We start from the raw sequence: 19,467 nt of genomic DNA, 5'->3' as shown, positions 1-19,467 counted from the left end.
ATAACAACACAACAGACATAGAGAGAGAGAGAGAGAGAGAGAGAGAGAGAGAGAGAGAGAGAGAGAGAGAGAGAGAGAGAAAGAGAGCAAGCATTAACCAGCATCCAATCCCCTATAAAAACACTATAAGATATCCAAACCCACTTAAAAGGATCCAATACTCTATAACTGACATACATGGTGTTGGATCCCCCTTCCTAACCCCCCGCCCCTTTCTCCCCTGCCCCCCCCAGACCCAGAGTCGCCTGCATCACCAGTGGAAGCTTCCGTCCCCTGAAACAGACGACAGCGACTTCATCCGTGCCCCGGGTGCCCCAGGGAAGCCCAGCATGCCCCAGCCTCACCCGTCACCCAACCTGACCCCACTCCTAGGGACATCCAGCAGGTACCAGGAGGAGGAGGAAGAGGAGGAGGAGGAGGAGGAGATGTATATGGTTGAGTTTTGGGGTTGGAAGAGGAGGAGGAGGAGGAGGTGTATTGGGTTGATTTTTGGGTTGGAAGAAGAAGGGAAGGAAGAGTAGGAAGAGGAGGAGGAGGAGGAGGAGGAGGAGATATATAGGGTTGATTTTTGGGTTGGAAGAGGAGGAGGAGAAGAAGGAGGGGGAGGAAGAGGTGTATTGGGTTGATTTTTGGGTTGGAAGAGGAAGGGAAGGAAGAGGAGGAGGAGGAGGAGGAAGACATGTAGAGTGAGGAGGTGGAAAAGGAAATGGAGGAGGAGGAAGAAGAGGAGGAGGAGGATAGGTTAGGTTAGGTCATCAATTTCATTATTATTATTATTATTATTATTATTATTATTATTATTATTATTATTTATTTCATTTATCACTCAATCGCAATTTCTCCATTTCTTCACTAATATCAACCTTATACAATTTCTCTAGAATCACACCCACTCTACCCCATAGCACCTGGTCCCTTATCACAATCTCCTAACCTCAAAATCACTCTTAATTCCTCCCTATTTCTCATTTACGATCAATTTCTTCACTAATCTCAACCTTATACAGTTTCTCTAGAATCACACCCATTCACTAATTTCAACCTTATACAATTTCTCTAGTATCACACCCACTCTACCCCATAGCACCTGGTCCCTTATCACAAACTCCTAACCTCAAAATCGCTCTCAATTCCTCTCTATTTCTCATTTACGATCAATTTCTTCACTAATTTCAACCTTATACAATTTCTCTAGAATCACACCCATTCACTAATTTCAACCTTATACAATTTATCTAGAATCACACCCATTCACTAATTTCAACCTTATACAATTTCTCTAGAATCACACCCATTCACTAATTTCAACCTTATACAATTTCTCTAGAATCACACCCATTCACTAATTTCAACCTTATACAATTTCTCTAGAATCACACCCACTCTACCCCATAGCACCTGGTCCCTTATCGCAAACTCCTAACCTCAAAATCGCTCTTAATTCCTCTCTATTTCTCTTATACAATCCATTTCTTCACTAATTTCAACCTTATACAATTTCTCTAGAATCACACCCATTCACTAATTTCAACCTTATACAATTTCTCTTGTATCACACCCACTCAACCCCATAGCACCTCGTCCCTTATCGCAAACTCCTAACCTCAAAATCACTTAATTCCTCCCTATTTCTCATTTACGATCCATTTCTTCACTAATCTCAACCTTATACAATTTCTCTAGAATCACACCCGCTCTACCCCATAGCACCTGGTCCCTCAACCGCACCTCGGAGTCTGGCTGGCCGGAGAGCAACAGTGGCGGCAATGACAACAGCCCCAGCGGTGTCGAGAAGGGGATGCCCGCCATGGACACAACACAGTGGGCAGCCTCGTCGCAGCCCAATGTAACCGGCTCCTATGGGCTCGATATTAAGCCCTTCGAACCTGGCAAACCCTGGCTGGTAAGACGGACTGGCCGGGCTTGTTTCGGGCTTAGGCTTAGGGCGGGAGGGGGAGTGGGGGGTTAACCTAGCATGACCTAACAAAATCCTAGTTACTATAGGTCTTAGAAAATTCATGTATGCTTCCTTACTAATGAGACTTTCCATACAGCAAAGTGAGGTCATTCTGTGTTGATTTATACCATAATGTCCCGAAACTTAACCAACTTAACCTCTAACCTAGCATGACCTTACAAAATCCCAGTTACTATAGGTCTTAGAAAATTCATCTATGCTTCCTTACTAATGAGACTTTCTATACAACAAAGTGAGGTCATTCTTTGTTGATTTATACCCTAAGGTCCCTAAACTTGACCTAACATAACCTCAAACACTATAGGTCTTGACTCAAAGAATTCATGTATGCTTCCTTACTAATGAGACTTTCTATATAACAAAGTGAGGTCATTCTGTGTTGATTTATACCATAATGTCCCTAAACTTGACCTAACATAACCTCAAACACTATCGGCCTTGACTCAAAAAATTCATGTATGCTTCCTTACTAATGAGACTTTCCATACAGCAAAGTGAGGTCATTCTGTGTTGATTTATACCATAATGTCCCTAAACTTAACCTAACTTAACCTCAAACACTATCGGCCTTGACAAAAAATTCATGTATGCTTCCTTACTAATGAGACTTTCCATACAGCAAAGTGAGGCCATTCTGTGTTGATTTATACCATAATGTCCCTAAACTTGACCTAACTTAACCTCAAACACTATCGGCCTTGACTCAAAAAATTCATGCATGTTTCCTTACTAATGAGACTTTCCATATAACAAAGTGAGGTCATTCTGTGTTGATTTATACCATAATGTCCCTAAACTTAACCTAACTTAACCTCAAACACTATAGGTCTTGACTCAAAAAATTCATGTATGCTTCCTTACTAATGAGACTTTCCATACAGCAAAGTGAGGTCATTCTGTGTTGATTTATACCATAAGGTCCCTAAACTTGACCTAACTTAACCTCAAACACTAGGTCTTGACTCAAAAAATTCATGTATGCTTCCTTATTAATGAGACTTTCCATACAGCAAAGTGAGGTCATTCTGTGTTGATTTATACCATAAGGTCATAGCTATCACATGTTTGAAGATACCCTAAACTTAACATCCCTTTCTCTCTCTCCCCACAGATGAAGAATATCGAGGATGACCCCAACATCACCCCGGGGTCGGTCACACGCTCACCCCTGTCCCTCGGCATCAAGGACTCAGACTTGCTCTCCTCCATAAGCAAGACTCCCACAACCAACACAGTCTCGGACATGACCAGCCACCTCCCTTCCCTCAGCCTCTCCTCGAACACATGGAGCTTCAACCCCGGCCCTGGACACCACACGGCTAACTCACCCCTCTCCACGTGAGTGTGTGTGTGTGTGTGTGTGTGTGAGAGAGAGCGTGTGCGTGTGTGTGGGTGGGTGTGTTTGTGTGAAGGGAGTTTGAGGTTTAAGAAGAAGAGAGGTTGAAGAATATTAAAAGTCGTAATTCGAGTGTGTGTGTGTATGTGTGTGTGTGAGAGAGAGAGTGAGAGTGTGTGTGTGTGTGTGTGTGTGTGAGAGAGAGAGAGAGAGAGAGAGAGAGAGAGAGAGAGAGAGAGAGAGAGAGAGAGAGAGAGAAAGTTAACCAAATATATACATCTTTCATTTTTCATTTCACACATCAACTATATATGTGCGTATGTATGTACGGAACGAATGTGTGTGCGCGTATGTGTGTGTGTGTCTGAGAGAGAGAGAGAGAGAGAGAGAGAGAGAGAGAGAGAGAGAGAGAAAGTTAACCAAATATATACATCTTTCATTTTTCATTTCACACATCAACTATATATGTGCGTATGTATGTACGGAACGAATGTGTGTGCGCGCATGTGTGTGTGTGTGCGTGTCCCCCTGACCCTCCTCCCCCCACACAGTGACAGCAAGCTTGGCGGTGGCGGCGGCGGCTCCAGTGGCGGGAAATCCGGTTCGGGATGGAGTGAGTCCGCTCACGACGGCTCAACCACCCTGGCTTCAGAGCTCTGGGGCGCCCCGGGCAACAAGCTCCGGGGCCCTCCGCCGGGGCTCATTGCCGGTAGTGTCCCAAAAAGTGGCGGGGTAGTGGGTGGCGGGAGCGGCGGTGGCGGCAGCGGCGGCGGTGCGTGGGGGGCCGCCCTTAGTCGCTCCACCTCCTGGTCGGGCGATCAACACCGGAACAACCAAAACAGTGCCTTACATTCGGCGGCGGCGGCTGCGGCGGCCTCTGGAGCCTGGACCAACAGCCAGCCGCCCTCCACCTGGCTCATCCTTAAGAACCTGACCCCACAGGTAATGGCAATGGACTAGGGCGGCTGCGGCGGCTGAGGGGTGGCGGGGGGTGGGCAGTGACAGGAAGCTAAGCCGTTAAGTAGTTTCAAGGCGTAAAATTTGGTGGCTGCGGCGGCTGAGGGGTGGCAGGCGGGCGGGGAGTGATAGGGATAAGCCATTACGTATTGTCTAGGCGTAAAATTTGGCGGCTGCGGCGGCCTAGGGGCGGGCGGGAGGTGGCGGAGAAAGCCAATCTGTTATGAGTATTTTCAAGACGTAAAACTTGTATAACGTAATTTCTGGCCAAAGTCTTAATATTATGAGGCTGTTACGGAGCTCTCTAAGGTTGACGTAAATTTCTTTCAGGCAATGCAAAATGTGTTAAAAATATCACTCGTACAGTACGCTTAAAGTCGGCCGAGAATTGTTCCTGTCGTAGCGGAGTTTCTGTTTACGTAAAGTCATATCACTAGGCTGTTATGAAGGCCGTGACCCAAATTTTTTCAGGCGACGCAAAGTGCGGAAAATATATCACACTCGTAGACGTATTAACTGAGGCTTTGTATGTGTATTTCTCTATTCAATTCATGATGTTAAGCTTCGTAAGGACCAAATTTTTTCAAGGCAGCGCGAAATGTATGAAAAAAAGATATATTCGTACAATTATTAACAGAGACTTTGTTGTTCGTAATGTTAAGCCTCGTAAACTTGACAAATTATTCAAGGCGGGGCAGCATGCGTAAAAATTCCACCACGTCGTAACGAAGGTGCAGAATTCCTCCTTACGTGACAAAACTCAAATCGTAAGAAGGAAACGCAAGAGCTGTTAATGTTTCCAGGTTTTTAGGCACGTATTGGACCCCTGAGACTGAGATCTTACGAGCGGAAAACCTCACTCTTGATTCAGTAGACACGGGAACTCAGCTTGATCTAAATTACGTAAGAAATTGAGATGCAACTCCCTGATTCGAGGCGGCAGACACGGCAACGCAGCTCGATCTAATATTCGTAAGATATCGCCCCGTAACTCCCTGATTCGGGGGGTCAGACACGGCAATGCAGCTCGGTCTAAATTACGTAAGGAATCAAGGCGTAATTTCCTGATTCGAAGCATTAGGCACGGCAACGCAGCTCAATCTAATATTCGTAAGATTTCGCCTTGCAGCTTCTTGATTCAGGGCAGTAGAATCGGCACGCAGCTCAGTCTAATATTCGTAAGATATCGCCTCGTAACTTCTTGATTCGGGGGGTCAGACACGGCAATGCAGCTCAATCTAAATTACGTAAGAAATCAAAACGTAATTCCCTGATTCGAGGCTCGGCGATTGGCACCCATGACACCCACATCACCCATTGGCATTCCTTTTTTTTTTTTGTAGGCACTGTGAAATTCCTCCCTTGACCCCACGAAAAAAAAAATCAAAGAAAATTGGAAATGACGCAAAATTTGACTTGAAAAAAAAATTACCCCAAAATCGGGATATCGGCAAAATTCTTCCATTCCGCCCTTGACTGTCTGATGATGGAGAGCTGCTGAGAGTCGCCCCCTTCCCGCCACACCCCTACAACAGCCACATCCTTCCAGCACAGCCCCACTGACCACATCCCAAGCTTATGTCAACCTAACCTAATCTAACCTAACCTGACCTACCTAACCTTGCCTTGACCTGACCTAACCTGACCTTGCCTTTAGTGTGTTTTGTTACCCTAATTTAACCTAGTGTGACCTCTACAACAGTCACATCCTTCCAGCACATCCCTACTGACCACATCCCAAGCTTATGTCAACCTAACCTAACCTGACCTCACCTCACCTGACCTTGCCTATTGTGTGTTTTGTCACCCTAATGTAGCTTATGTCACCCTATAACAGCCACACCCTTCCAGCTGACCGCATCCCTAGTTTAGTTTCGTCCTGACCTAGCCTAACCTAACCTAGCCTTTTGTGTCACCCTAACCTAACCTGACCTTGCCTATAGTGTGTTTTGTCACCCTAATTTAACCTAGTGTGACCTCTTCAACAGCCACATCCTCAATGACCGCATCCCTAGTTTAGTTTCGTCCTGACCTAGCCTAACCTAACTTAGCTTTTTGTGTCACCCTAACCTAACCTGACCTTGCCTATAGTGTTGGTCACCCTAATTTAACCTAGTGTGACCTCTTCAACAGCCACATCCTCAATGACCGCATCCCTAGTTTAGTTTCAGCCTGACCTAGCCTCTCCTATGTAAGTGTTTGCTGTGATCTGACCTCACCCTTGCCTACAGTGTTTTGTCACCCTAATTTAACCTAGTGTGACCTCTACAATATCCATATCCTTCCAGCACACCCTCAATGACCACATCCCCTGTTTAGTTTTGTCCTGACCTAACCTAACCTAGCCTTTGTTATGTGTTGACCTGACCTAACCTGACCTTACCCTTGTCTATAGTGTGTTTTGTCACCCTAATATAGACTAGTGTCACCCTACTCACTTGTCACATCCCTGCAGTCACACCCTTAATGACCACATCCCTGGCCAAGTGTCACCCTAACCTGACCTGACCACCGTTGTGTATGGTGTGTTTTATCACCCTAATATAGCCTAGTGTCACCCTAATCACCTCTGTCACATCCCTGAAGTCACACCCTCACTGACCACATCCCTAGCTTACCTAACTTAACCTGACCTCACCCTTGCCTATAGTGTGTTGTGTCACCCTAATATAGCCTAGTGTCACCCTAATCACCTCTGCCACATCCCTGAAGTCACACCCTCACTGACCACATCCCTAGCTTACCTAACTTAACCTGACCTCACCTTTGCCTGTAGTGTGTTTTGTCACCCTAATATAGCCTAGTGTCACCCTAATCACCTCTGCCACATCCCTGAAGTCACACCCTAAATGACCACATCCCTGACCTAATACACTCCCCAACCTAATCTGACCTAGCCTCACCCTTGTCTATAGTGTGTTTGTCACCCTAATGTAACCTAGTGTCACCCTAATCACCTCTGCCACATCCCTGAAGTCACACCCTCAATGACCACATCCCTAGCTTACCTTACTTAACCTGACCTCACCCTTGCCTGTAGTGTGTTTTGTCACCCTAATATAGCCTAGTGTCACCCTAATCACCTCTGCCACATCCCTGAAGTCACACCCTCAATGACCACATCCCTGGCCTAGTCTCACCCTAACCTGACCTGACCTTACCCTTGCCTGTAGTGTGTTTGTCACCCTAATATAACCTAGTGTCACCCTGGTCACACCCTCACATCCCTGGGTTAGTGTCACCCTAACGTAACCTAATTTTTGCCACCCTTATGGTTTTAGTGTCTGTTTTTTCACCCTAATCTAGTCTAGTGTCACCCTAATCACTTCTGCCACATCCCTATAGCCACACCCTCACATTCCTGTCACCCTAACCTAACCTAGCCAAATCAAACCAAATTTTCATCACCCTTATGGCTTTAGTGTGTGTTTTGTCACCCTAATATGTCACCCCTATCACCCTTGCTATCTGCCACATCCCAGAGGTCACATCCCTGACCTAACCTGACCTTATTTTCATGACCCCTATGACTTAAGTGTGTGTTTTGTCACCCTAATGTGATCTAGTGTCACCCTAATCACCTCTGCCACATCCCTGGTCACACCCTCACATCCCTGACCTAACCTGACCTTATTTTCATGACCCCTCTGGCTTTAGTGTGTGTTTCGTCACCCTAATATAGCCTAGTGTCACCCTAATCACCTCTGCCACATCCCTGGTCACACCCTCACATCCCTGACCTAACCTGACCTTATTTTCATGACCCCTCTGGCTTTAGTGTGTGTTTTGTCACCCTAATATAGCCTAGTGTCACCCTAATCACCTCTGCCACATCCCTGGTCACACCCTCACATCCCTGACCTAACCTGACCTTATTTTCATGACCCCTCTGGCTTTAGTGTGTGTTTCGTCACCCTAATATAGCCTAGTGTCACCCTAATCACCTCTGCCACATCCCTGGTCACACCCTCACATCCCTGACCTAACCTGACCTTATTTTCATGACCCCTCTGGCTTTAGTGTGTGTTTTGTCACCCTAATATAGCCTAGTGTCACCCTAATCACCTCTGCCACATCCCTGACCTAACCTGACCTTATTTTCATGACCCCTCTGGCTTTAGTGTGTGTTTTGTCACCCTAATATAGCCTAGTGTCACCCTAATCACCTCTGCCACATCCCTGGTCACACCCTCACACCCTTGGTTAAGTGTCATCACCCTAACCTTTTTCTTCATAATAAAACTGAAGGATTATATGTTGCAGGGAAAGAAATTGGATGAACATTAAGTTTTTGAATGAGTTACAGAAATGCTCGGACATTTATAGTGGAAAAAAATGTTAACGGAAGGAAACAACTTAAAAAACGGCATCATTTACGTTAAAGAAAAAATATGAAGTAAGTAAAATATTGAAAAATGATCAAAAAATGCTAAATATATCATTAGGAGACTCGCTATAGATGTATAGATGCACTAAAATCTGCCGAGGCCACAACACAGTAATTCACAAGTTCATTGAGGAAAAAAAATAATAAATGAAGTTAAGTAAAATATCGAAAAGTGATAAAAAAATGCTAAATATATCATAAGGAAATTCACTATAGATGTCGTAACCACCTTGAAACAATGCACTAAAATCTGCCGAGTCCACAACACAATAATTCACAAGTTCATTAACGAAAAAAATAAATGTAAACAAAATCTTGAAAAATTATTAAAAATGCAAAATATATCATTAGGAGACTCGCTATAAATATCGTAACCACCATGAAACAATGCACTAAAATCTGCCGAGTCCACAACACAATAATTCACAAGTTCATTAAGGAAAAAAATAAATAAATGAAGTTAAGCAAAATGTCGAAAAACTATCAAAAAATGCAAAATATATCGTAAGGAGATTCGCTATAGATGTCGTAACCACCTTGAAACAATGCACTAAAATCTGCCGAGTCCACAACACAATAATTCACAAGTTCATTAACGAAAAAAAATAAATAAATGAAGTTAAGCAAAATCTTGAAAAATGATCAAAAAATGCAAAATATATGATAAGGAGACTCGCTATAGATGTCGTAACCACCATGAAACAATGCACTAAAATCTGCCGAGTCCACAACACAGTAATTCACAAGTTCATTAAGGAAAAAAATAAATGTAAACAAAATCTTGAAAAATTATTATAAATGCAAAATATATCATTAGGAGATTCGCTATAGATGTCGTAACTACCTTGAAACAATGCACTAAAATCTGCCGAGTCCACAACACAGTAATTCACAAGTTCATTAAGGAAAAAAATAAATGTAAACAAAATCTTGAAAAATTATTATAAATGCAAAATATATCATTAGGAGATTCGCTATAGATGTCGTAACTACCTTGAAACAATGCATTGAAATCTGTCTAGGCCACAACACAATAATTCACAAGTTCATTAACGAAAAAAATAAATGTAAATAAAATCTTGAAAAATTATTATAAATGCAAAATATATCGTAAGGAGATTCACTATAGATGTCGTAACTACCTTGAAACAATGCATTGAAATCTGTCTAGGCCACAACACAATAATTCACAAGTTCATTGAGGAAAAAAATAAATAAATGAAGTTCAGTAAAATATCGAAAAATGATCAAAAAATGCAAAATATATGATAAGGAAATTCGCTATAGATGTCGTGACCACCTTGAAACAATGCACTAAAATCTGTCTAGTCCACAACACAGTAATTCACAAGTTCATTAAGGAAAAAAATAAATAAATGAAGTAAGTAAAATATCGAAAAATGATCAAAAAATGCAAAATATATCATAAGGAAATTCGCTATAGATGTCGCAACCACCTTGAAACAATGCACTAAAATCTGCCGAGTCCACAACACAATAATTCACAAGTTCATTAAGGAAAAAAATAAATGTAAACAAAATCTTGAAAAATTATTATAAATGCAAAATATATCATAAGGAGATTCGCTATAGATGTCGCAACCACCTTGAAACAATGCACTAAAATCTGCCGAGTCCACAACACAATAATTCACAAGTTCATTAAGGAAAAAAATAAATGTAAACAAAATCTTGAAAAATTATTATAAATGCAAAATATATCATAAGGAAATTCGCTATAGATGTCGTAACTACCTTGAAACAATGCATTGAAATCTGTCTAGGCCACAACACAGTAATTCACAAGTTCATTAAGGAAAAAAAAAAATAAATGAAGTTAAGCAAAATGTCGAAAAACTATCAAAAAATGCAAAATATATCATAAGGAGATTCGCTATAGAAGTCGCAACCACCATGAAACAATGCACTAAAATCTGTCTAGGCCACAACACAGTAATTCACAAGTTCATTAAGGAAAAAAATAAGTAAATGAAGTTAAGTAAAATATCGAAAAATGATCAAAAAATGCAAAATATATCATAAGGAAATTCGCTATAGAAGTCGCAACCACCATGAAACAATGCACTAAAATCTGCCGAGTCCACAACACAATAATTCACAAGTTCATTAAGGAAAAAAATAAATGTAAATGAAATCTTGAAAAATTATTATAAATGCAAAATATATCATAAGGAAATTCGCTATAGATGTCGCAACTACCTTGAAACAATGCATTGAAATCTGTCTAGGCCACAACACAGTAATTCACAAGTTTATTAAGGAAAAAAATAAATAAATGAAGTTAAGCAAAATGTCGAAAAATCATCAAAAAATGCAAAATATATCATAAGGAGATTCGCTATAGATGTCGCAACCACCTTGAAACATCGCTCTACATTCTGTCTAGGCCACGACACAGTAATTCACAAGTTCATTAAGGAAAAAAATAAATAAATGAAGTTAAGCAAAATGTCGAAAAATGATCAAAAAATGCAAAATATATCATAAGGAGATTCGCTATAGATGTCACAACCCTCCCGAAATTGACCTCTCTTTTTGGACACTCCTTTGACCTCTATTCAGGAGCAGAGAGTAGCGGGCTTTTTTTATTTTTTATTTTATTTTATTTATTTATTTATTTTTTTACGCCCTTGAACTGAAAAAAAGAGAGAGAAAAACGCACTTATAAAAATTCCATCTCGGCCACACACACTAATTCACCCCTTGCATTGCTCTGAATTTTAACGGCACTTTCTCTCGGCACTCATTGGGGCCATACTCTGGGTAGATTAAGTTAGCTTACAAGATTACTTTAACCCCTTCAACACGAGGATGCATATACTGTGTCCTTGCGTGCCCCGTACCATATCCGAGGGCATGCACACTGCGTTCAGGCTCGCTTTAGCCAATATACAAGTTATTTAATCTCTATATTTATAATTACATCTCAAAATTACCAGTTAATCTATGTTTCTTTATGTGCACCATTTAATTCTGCATGTTTTCATATATAATACATGATGATTGTGTTGAGTTTATGGCTGAAAACTTGTTATATTCAATAGCGACATTTGAAATTTGGCGCGCATGGCGATCTTGGATACGGCGCGGGGCACTGTGTTGGCCCGGCCGTAGTGAAGGGGTTAAAGTTGATTATACTGGATTTCGCTTTACGTATTTTATTTCCAATTGGGTCAAGTTAGGCTGGATTAAGTTAGAAGATGTTAGAGTAAGTTGGGTTAATCTTAAGCTGATTCAAAAACACTATTGGTTTTGATGGGTTGAATTTTATGTTTTTGGTTTAGTAAGATCAAGTTTGGTTAAGTTTGGTTTAAGCAGACATTGTTTTTATTCAATTAGGCTAGGTTAGGCTTGGTTAAGTTTGGTTACACTAGACCTAGGCTTTTCTAACCTTGGGTAGGGTCAAGTTCATCTAGGTTAGGCTTGGTTAAGTTTGGTTACACTAGACCTTGGCTTTTCTAACCTTGGGTAGGGTCAAGTTCAGCTAGGTTAGGCCTGGTTAAATTTGGTTACACTAGACCTAGACCATTCTAATCTTACATAGGGTCAAGTTAAGCTAGGTTATGCTTGGTTTAGGGTCAAGATTAGCTAGGTTAGGTTTGGTAGGGTCAAGATTAGCTAGGTTACACTTGGGTAGGTCAAGATTAGCTAGGTTAAAGTTGGTTTGGGTCAAGATTAGCTAGGTTAGACTTGGTTTGGGTCAAGATTAGCTAGGTTACGCTTGGTTTGGGTCAAGGTCAGCTAGGTTAGACTTGGTTTGGGTCAAGATTAGCTTGGTTATGCTTGGTTTAGGGTCAAGATTAGCTAGGTTAGATTTGGTTTGGGTCAAGATTAGCTAGGTTAAGGTTGGTTTGGGTCAAGATTAGCTAGGTTAAGGTTGGTTTGGGTCAAGATTAGCTTGGTTAAGGTTGGTTTGGGTCAAGATTAGCTAGGTTAGACTTGGTTTGGGTCAAGATTAGCTAGGTTATGCTTGGTTTAGGGTCAAGATTAGCTAGGTTAGATTTGGTTTGGGTCAAGATTAGCTAGGTTAAGGTTGGTTTGGGTCAAGATTAGCTAGGTTAGACTTGGGTAGGGTCAAGATTAGCTAGGTTAGACTTGGTTTGGGTCAAGATCAGCTAGGTTATGCTTGAATGAGGTCAAGGTCAGCTAGGTTATGCTTGAATGAGGTCAAGATTAGCTAGGTTAGGCTTGTTTAGGTCAAGGTCAGCTAGGTTAAGGTTGCTTTAGGTCAAGATTAGCTAAGTTAAGGTTGGATTAGGTCAAGATTAGCTAGGTTAGGCTTGGTTAGGTCAAGGTCAGCTAGGTTAGGTTTGTTCCATAATGTCCATAACACTGCTAGGCTTGACACTGGTGGCTTGACCCTGACCTCACAATTTTTCCATGACCTGATATATAGTTGAATCTATATGATGTTAAGGATGTTTATTGAGTATACTAACAGTGCTCTTCCTCCTCCTCCTCCTCCTCTTCTTCTTCTTCTTCTTCTTCTTCTTCTTCTTTCCCTTTCTTCTTTCAAATTCTTCCTCCTTTCTCTAAATATCTCTTCCCTTCTCTCTCCTCCTCCTCCTCCTCCTCCTCCTCCCTTCTTTCAAATTCTTCCTCTATATCAATTTCTATCATTCTTTCCCTCTCTTGAAATATCTCTTCCTCCTCCTCCTCCTCCTCCTCCCATCTTTCAAATTCTTCCTCTTGTTCAATCTCTATCATTCTTTCCCTCTCTCAAAATATCTCATCCATTTTCCTCCTCTTCCTCCTCCTCCTCCTCCTCTTCCGTGGCGGCCCCCAGATTGACGGTTCGACCCTCAAGACACTGTGCATGCAACACGGGCCGCTCATCAACTTCTACCTGTCCCTCAATCACGGCTTCGCTCTGGTCAACTACGGATCGCGCGAAGAGGCTGCCAAGGTAAGGACGGACGGACGGATGGATTGACAGGACTTTTTAGTAGTATTATATGTCTGTTGGTAAGGGAGGGAGGGAGAGGAACGGAAGAAACACTGTGTCAGAAAATGGAAGTTCGAGTCACGTATTGAAAGAAATTGTTACAGAAAGTGAGTTAGCGGATTGACAAGACAGTTTAGTAGTGGATTGACAAGACATTTTAGTAGTATTATATGTGTGTTGGTAAGGGAGGGAGGGAGAGTAACGGAAGAAACACTGTGTCGGAAAATGGAAGTTCAAGTCACATATTGAAAGAAATTACAGAAAGTGAGTTAGCGGATTGACAAGACATTTTAGTAGTTGATTGACTGGACCTTTTAGTAGTATTATATGTCTGTTGGTAAGGGAGGGAGGGAGAGGAACGGAAGAAACACTGTATCGGAAAATGTTCAAGTCACGTATTGAAAGAAATTATTACAGAAAGTGAGTTAGCGGATTGACAAGACATTTTATCAGTATTATACAGAGATGGGCAACGCCAATCCACTTACTAAAATGTTTGCTTTACTCGCTCAAAACCACTAAGCTTATAAGGAAATTAGTGGACCAGTGACTGCTAACTTTTTAAATATGGATGATTATGAAAACCACTAAGCTTATAAGGAAATTAGTGGACCAGTGACTGCTAACTTTTTAAATATGGATGATTATGAAAACCACTAAGCTTATAAGGAAATTAGTGGACCGCTGACTGCTAACTTTTTAAATATGGATGATTATGAAAACCACTAAGCTTATAAGGAAATTAGTGGACCGCTGACTGCTAACTTTTTAAATATGGATGATTATGAAAACCACTAAGCTTATAAGGAAATTAGTGGACCGCTGACTGCTAACTTTTTAAATATGGATGATTATGAAAACCACTAAGCTTATAAGGAAATTAGTGGACCGCTGACTACTAACTCTTTATAAATGGATGATTACGCATGGGTTTAGTATTTTGGGACGTAGAGAAAGAACGTCTTGCGATATGAGAGACTGAAAAATAGATTAATATATATATCAGACACAAGGTGATTACTTATGTTATATAATCCATTACGATTAAGTCATATTTTCACGATTACGACTACAATAAATCTATGTGTAAATAATTGCGATTACATGATGTATTAATGGTGCTTACAGGAAGGACAGAAAGGTCAACTTGCACATTTTCTACACTTGTACTGTGCAACTAAATATTTAATTGTTGAATTACTACAGATATTTAGGTTGGTATTTCAAGACCCGTTCGCTTCTCACATCACTTATTTCTAAAGGTTAAAGAAGGGATCGGTCGGGTTCTAATGAGTGTTTCTTTAGGTTCATGGTACAGAGGAAGGGTTAGACTACCACCAGGGTCATGAAACTACCCCTGGAAATGCCCACAACTCCTACGAAAGCCTTGTCAAATATGTGTTTCTTTACGTTCACGGTACAGAAGAAGACTCAGACTACCACCAGGGTCATAAAACTACCCCTGGAAATGCCCACAACTCCTACGAAAGCCTTGTCAAATATGTGTTTCTTTACGTTCATGGTACAGAAGAAGACTCAGACTACCACCAGGGTCATAAAACTACCCCTGGAAATGCCCACAACTCCTACGAAAGCCTTGTCAAATATGTGTTTCTTTACGTTCATGGTACAGAAGAAGACTCAGACTACAACCAGGGTCATAAAACTACCCCTGGAAATGCCCACAACTCCTACGAAAGCCTTGTCAAATATATGTTCTTGGGCGGCGAAATCTCTCCTAATGCGACCCTTAGAGTACAAACTTGTGTACCTGAAACTATTGACTAAAACTTTGATAATGTAATCACAGAAGGAACCATTTCAGCTACATGATGAACGTATTCCTTCACAATTACGAGTACTTAAAAAAAAAATAAGAGGGTGTTCAATTATAATTACTTGAAAATCTGTAATCGTCTAATCACTTACAGATTACGCTCACCCTGTGTCTGATATATATAGAGAAACAATTATGGAGAGCGAGATAGGGAGAGATATGGAGCACGGCAGATCATAGAAAGAAAAATGGGGAAATATATTGAGAGAAATGAAGGAAATTAAACAGAAATATTAACAGAGAAAGAAAGATAGGGAAATATAGTTAGCAATAGTCTAATTCTGACCCCGTCCCTCTCTCCCTCAGGCTCAGGGCAACCTCAATAACTGTCTGCTGAGCAACACGACCATCCTCGCTGAGTTCGCCAACGACAGCGACGTCAAGCAGGTCATGGGTCAGCCTCACCAGGGTCAGGGCGCCCCTCCGACCCCCGCCCCGAACAACACCTCATCCTGGGGCGGGTCAGGTCGCGGCTCAACCCCGACCTCACAGCCTTCCTCGGGGTCAAAGGTGGACTCCTGGGGGAACGGTGGCAGCGGGTCAAATCTGTGGAGCACCAGCGGAGTTGTCGGGTCAGCGCTGTGGGGCGGAAGTAGCATCAGCGAGGGTGACCAACATCGCACGACCCCATCCTCCCTTAAGCCATATCTCCCCGACGGACTCTTGACCTCAGAGCCTATCTAAGGTGACCCGCCCCCACCCAGCAGGTCAGTCTTAGGTCAGTTCCGCAGCCTCGACCTGACCTAATCGTATCGGCAGTTTGTTGTTTTTTGACCTGGTGTGACCCGACTCGCCATAGTGCATCATGGAAAGCTAGTCTTGGGTCAACCTTGTTTTGTGACCTTGTTCCGTTGACCCGACCTGACGTAGTTCATCATGGAAAGCTAGTCTGGGGTCAATCTTATTTTGTGACCTTCGTTGACCCGATCCGACCTGACCTGATTGTATCCTGGCGGTATCTCGGGTCAGATGTATTTTGTGACCTTTTTCGGTGACCTGGTGACCTCATAACCCCTAACCAGTCACTCTGGGTCAGCTTCTGGTCACGTCTGTTTCCTTGGCGACATGACCTGACCTGATATGACCTGACCCCTCAATAGCCAGTCAGCCAGTCAGTCAGTCAGTCAGCTAGGGAACGTGACCTAGCACGACCTGCCCTATACAATGAACCTTTGACCCGTTGTATGAAGTGGGGACATGACCTGACCTGACCTTACAGAATGACCTCAAGCAGTGCCAGTCAGTCAGTCAGTGAGGCTATAAAAAGGTCACCAGGGTCAGATTTTGGGTCACTAAGAGGTCAAACAAGTTCAGATGTGAGTTTTTATTATTATTATTATTATTTTCAATGCTGCCCCTCCCCCCCCCACCCCCTCATCATGCCCAAGGCCCCCCCCTCATACACACAAACACACGTACACACACACACCTGCACAGTGGTCCACCCCCCAAATATTTAGTGTATATTTAAACTTTGGTCAAGACAAATGCCTTAAAAAGACTGCAATTTTAGCTCCAAGCATACATACACACATACATACACATATACATACACAGAGACTCTTAAAGGATATGGAAAATGACATAGAGATTTATTATGATATGGATGGATTTTGGAGTGTATAAAGGAACATTGCAATACAGAAGAAGAAGGAGAAGATTATTAAAGTACAAGAAAAACAAGGAAATTCATAAGCGACAGAAGAAGAAGAAGAAGAAGAAGAGGACGTTTAATTGACAGTACAAGAGAAAACAAGGAAATTCATAAGTGCCAGAAGAAGAAGAAGAAGACGTTTTTATTGATGGTACAAGATAAAACAAGGAAATTCATAAGCGCCAGAAGAAGAAGAAGAAGAAGACGTTTGATTGACAGTACAAGATAAAAGAAGTAAAACCATAAATGACAGAAGAATGAGGAGGAGGAGGAGAAGGAGCGCAAGGCAATAAACGAACTATGTAAACTATAAACAAAAGAATAATGATATAGACGAAAGAATAAGAGGAAGCAAAACAAAGGAAGCATAATCTATAGACGAAACGAAGAATACAAAGAAAACGACAAAAAACAGAGAAAAACAAACGAAATGAAAAGTATAAACGTCAGAAGTGAGATTTCTATAAAAAACAACAAAAAAGGAGGAAAACATGAACGCAACGAGAACAATAAATGCCGTAAGAGTGAGAAAAAAATCCATAGACGTCGCGAAGAGTGAAAATTCCATGAAAAACGACAAAGAAAGAGAAAAACATGGACAAATTCAAGTCTATAAATGCCGTAAGAGTGAAAAACAAAATCCATAGACGTCGCGAAGAGTGAAAATTCCATGAAAAACGACAAAGAAAGAGAAAAACATGGACGGATACAAGTCAATAAACGCCGTAAGAGTGAAAAACAAAATCCATAGACGTCGCGAAGAGTGAAAATTCCATGAAAAACGACAAAGAAAGAGAAAAACACGGACAAATTCAAGTCTATAAACGCCGTAAGAGTGAAAAACAAAATCCATAGACGTCGCGAGGTGGAGCTTATTCTAAAATACAGTTCGTGCTGTGACCTATTATACAAACTTAACTCCTATATAATGGCATGGAACCCTCTTCACTTACTGTAGCTAACTCAAGGTGCAAGCAATTTAGGGCCCGGGTCAAGGGGTCGGGGTCACGGGTCACGGGTCAGAGGTCAATCGCCTGCCCCCACCCCCCCCACAGCGCCGCCCCGCCCCGCCCCCGCCCCTTGCCCCACGCGACCCATCCCTCAAAAAATAAGCTGGTCCTAATATTTAAAAATGCCAATACGTCTAAGTCTGTTCTATAGCATGAAGCAAATGTCTATTATTATTATTATTATTATTATTATTATTATTAGGGTTGCTGTGCTTGAAGTTATTATTATTATTATCATTATTATTGTTACGTGCGGCGCAGTCTGTGTGTCTGTCTGTCTCGGCCCGTCGCATAGGCTACAACTATCACCAAATGGTTAGGCTCATAAGTTCTATACATAGGTAATTACTTAGCTCTTAAGAGATGATACAGGTTAAGTCACATAGTCTTAGGAGAGGTCAAAAAACAAGGTCGTTCGTGTAGACAGTTTCATGTACGGTCGTGCGTCGAATAGCGCGGTTCCCAGTAGCTCGGTTTTGCTTGGATGTGGATTTTGTTGGATGATTTTTAAGTTTTTTTTTAATATCCCAGTGAGCGGGAAATTTAAAAATCGTAAAAGATGTTCCATAATGATCCGTATCAAACCGAATCCGATATATTGGAAACCGTACTATTTGAGGGGCGAGAGTACAGCAGTAACGACACCAACAAAATATACATAACTACTACTACTATTACTATTGCTATTACTACTACTACTACTACTACTACTACTACTACTACTACTTCACCCGCTACTGATGATGATGACTATGATCAGTGATAGCTCTAATCTGTGTGATATTTCCTATATGGACAATTATTATTATTATTATTATTATTATTGATTATCAACATAGGATAACTTTTTCAATGTGCTTGCTTTCGTACACCTCAGCGATGGGGTTATCCGCACTCGTAGATCTGCTCACTGTCTGGCGGGGCGGACGGGGCGGGGCGGGGCGGGCAGCCGTGGGGGGGCCGCGAGCGCACTGGGGCACGGGGTTTCATGGGGGCACGGTTTGGCCTTCCTCAAGCTTGTCGTCCAGCTCGTAAAGTCTCGCAGCCACACATTCGCTGCGTACTGACGAGCCCTCCACTTACCAAACGCCAGCCAGCCCGCCATGGCCCTCCCCTCCCCCTCACCCCTCGCTGCCCCCCCCGGCCCCCCACCCCTCCCGTCACCCCCCGATCTGTCTGTCAATCCGTCTGTCCGAGGCTCTGGTCCCCTCTGCCGCCGCTGCTCCAGATTTTACCGTTGTTGTGTCGCGACGCTTACGGCGGACGCTGTCTTGTGCTCCTGGTCAGTCTTTCTGTGTGTCGAAGGGGCAGCCGCCGACTTATCATGGCGGCTGCAGTGCTC

General features: G+C 42.3%; 1 protein-coding gene and 2 long non-coding RNA genes across 29 annotated transcripts in view; 2 read left to right on the top strand and 1 right to left on the bottom strand.

Moving 5' to 3' along the window:
• LOC126989032 (protein Gawky-like) overlaps positions 1-18,790 on the top strand; it is a 55,451-nt gene extending 36,661 nt beyond the window's left edge. For 7 of the 8 annotated variants that reach the window (XM_050847559.1, XM_050847563.1, XM_050847562.1 and 4 more), the window contains 6 exons: positions 234-385; positions 1,708-1,903; positions 3,090-3,316; positions 3,866-4,256; positions 13,466-13,585; positions 15,768-18,790. In XM_050847559.1, the coding sequence (XP_050703516.1) occupies positions 234-385; positions 1,708-1,903; positions 3,090-3,316; positions 3,866-4,256; positions 13,466-13,585; positions 15,768-16,145 (1,464 nt within the window). In that variant the 3' untranslated portion in view covers positions 16,146-18,790. Of the gene's footprint in view, positions 1-233; positions 386-1,707; positions 1,904-3,089; positions 3,317-3,865; positions 4,257-13,465; positions 13,586-15,767 lie in introns of those variants that run through there. The other variant, XM_050847564.1, reaches the window with a different exon arrangement.
• On the bottom strand, positions 4,266-12,419 carry LOC126989033 (uncharacterized). Of its 20 annotated transcripts, XR_007742781.1 has the most exons (6): positions 10,879-12,419; positions 9,503-10,413; positions 8,438-8,887; positions 7,300-8,336; positions 6,965-7,035; positions 4,266-6,838 (listed from the first exon to the last, which is right to left on the bottom strand). It is a non-coding gene; the product is annotated as an uncharacterized LOC126989033 (long non-coding RNA). The 20 variants fall into 20 exon arrangements; XR_007742769.1 differs by having other exon boundaries at positions 4,266-6,170; positions 6,319-8,336; XR_007742767.1 differs by having other exon boundaries at positions 4,266-6,203; positions 6,352-8,336.
• LOC126989036 (uncharacterized) lies at positions 12,198-13,452 on the top strand. Its single transcript, XR_007742796.1, has 3 exons — positions 12,198-12,331; positions 12,519-12,642; positions 12,706-13,452. It is a non-coding gene; the product is annotated as an uncharacterized LOC126989036 (long non-coding RNA).
• Positions 18,791-19,467: the final 677 nt, after the last annotated feature.

The sequence above is a fragment of the Eriocheir sinensis genome, unplaced genomic scaffold (genome assembly GCF_024679095.1).
Source record: "Eriocheir sinensis breed Jianghai 21 unplaced genomic scaffold, ASM2467909v1 Scaffold103, whole genome shotgun sequence".
Lineage (NCBI taxonomy): Eukaryota > Metazoa > Arthropoda > Malacostraca > Decapoda > Varunidae > Eriocheir > Eriocheir sinensis.
The sequence above is the reverse complement of the archived record's forward strand: the minus strand, read 5'-3'. Positions and strand labels throughout refer to the sequence as shown.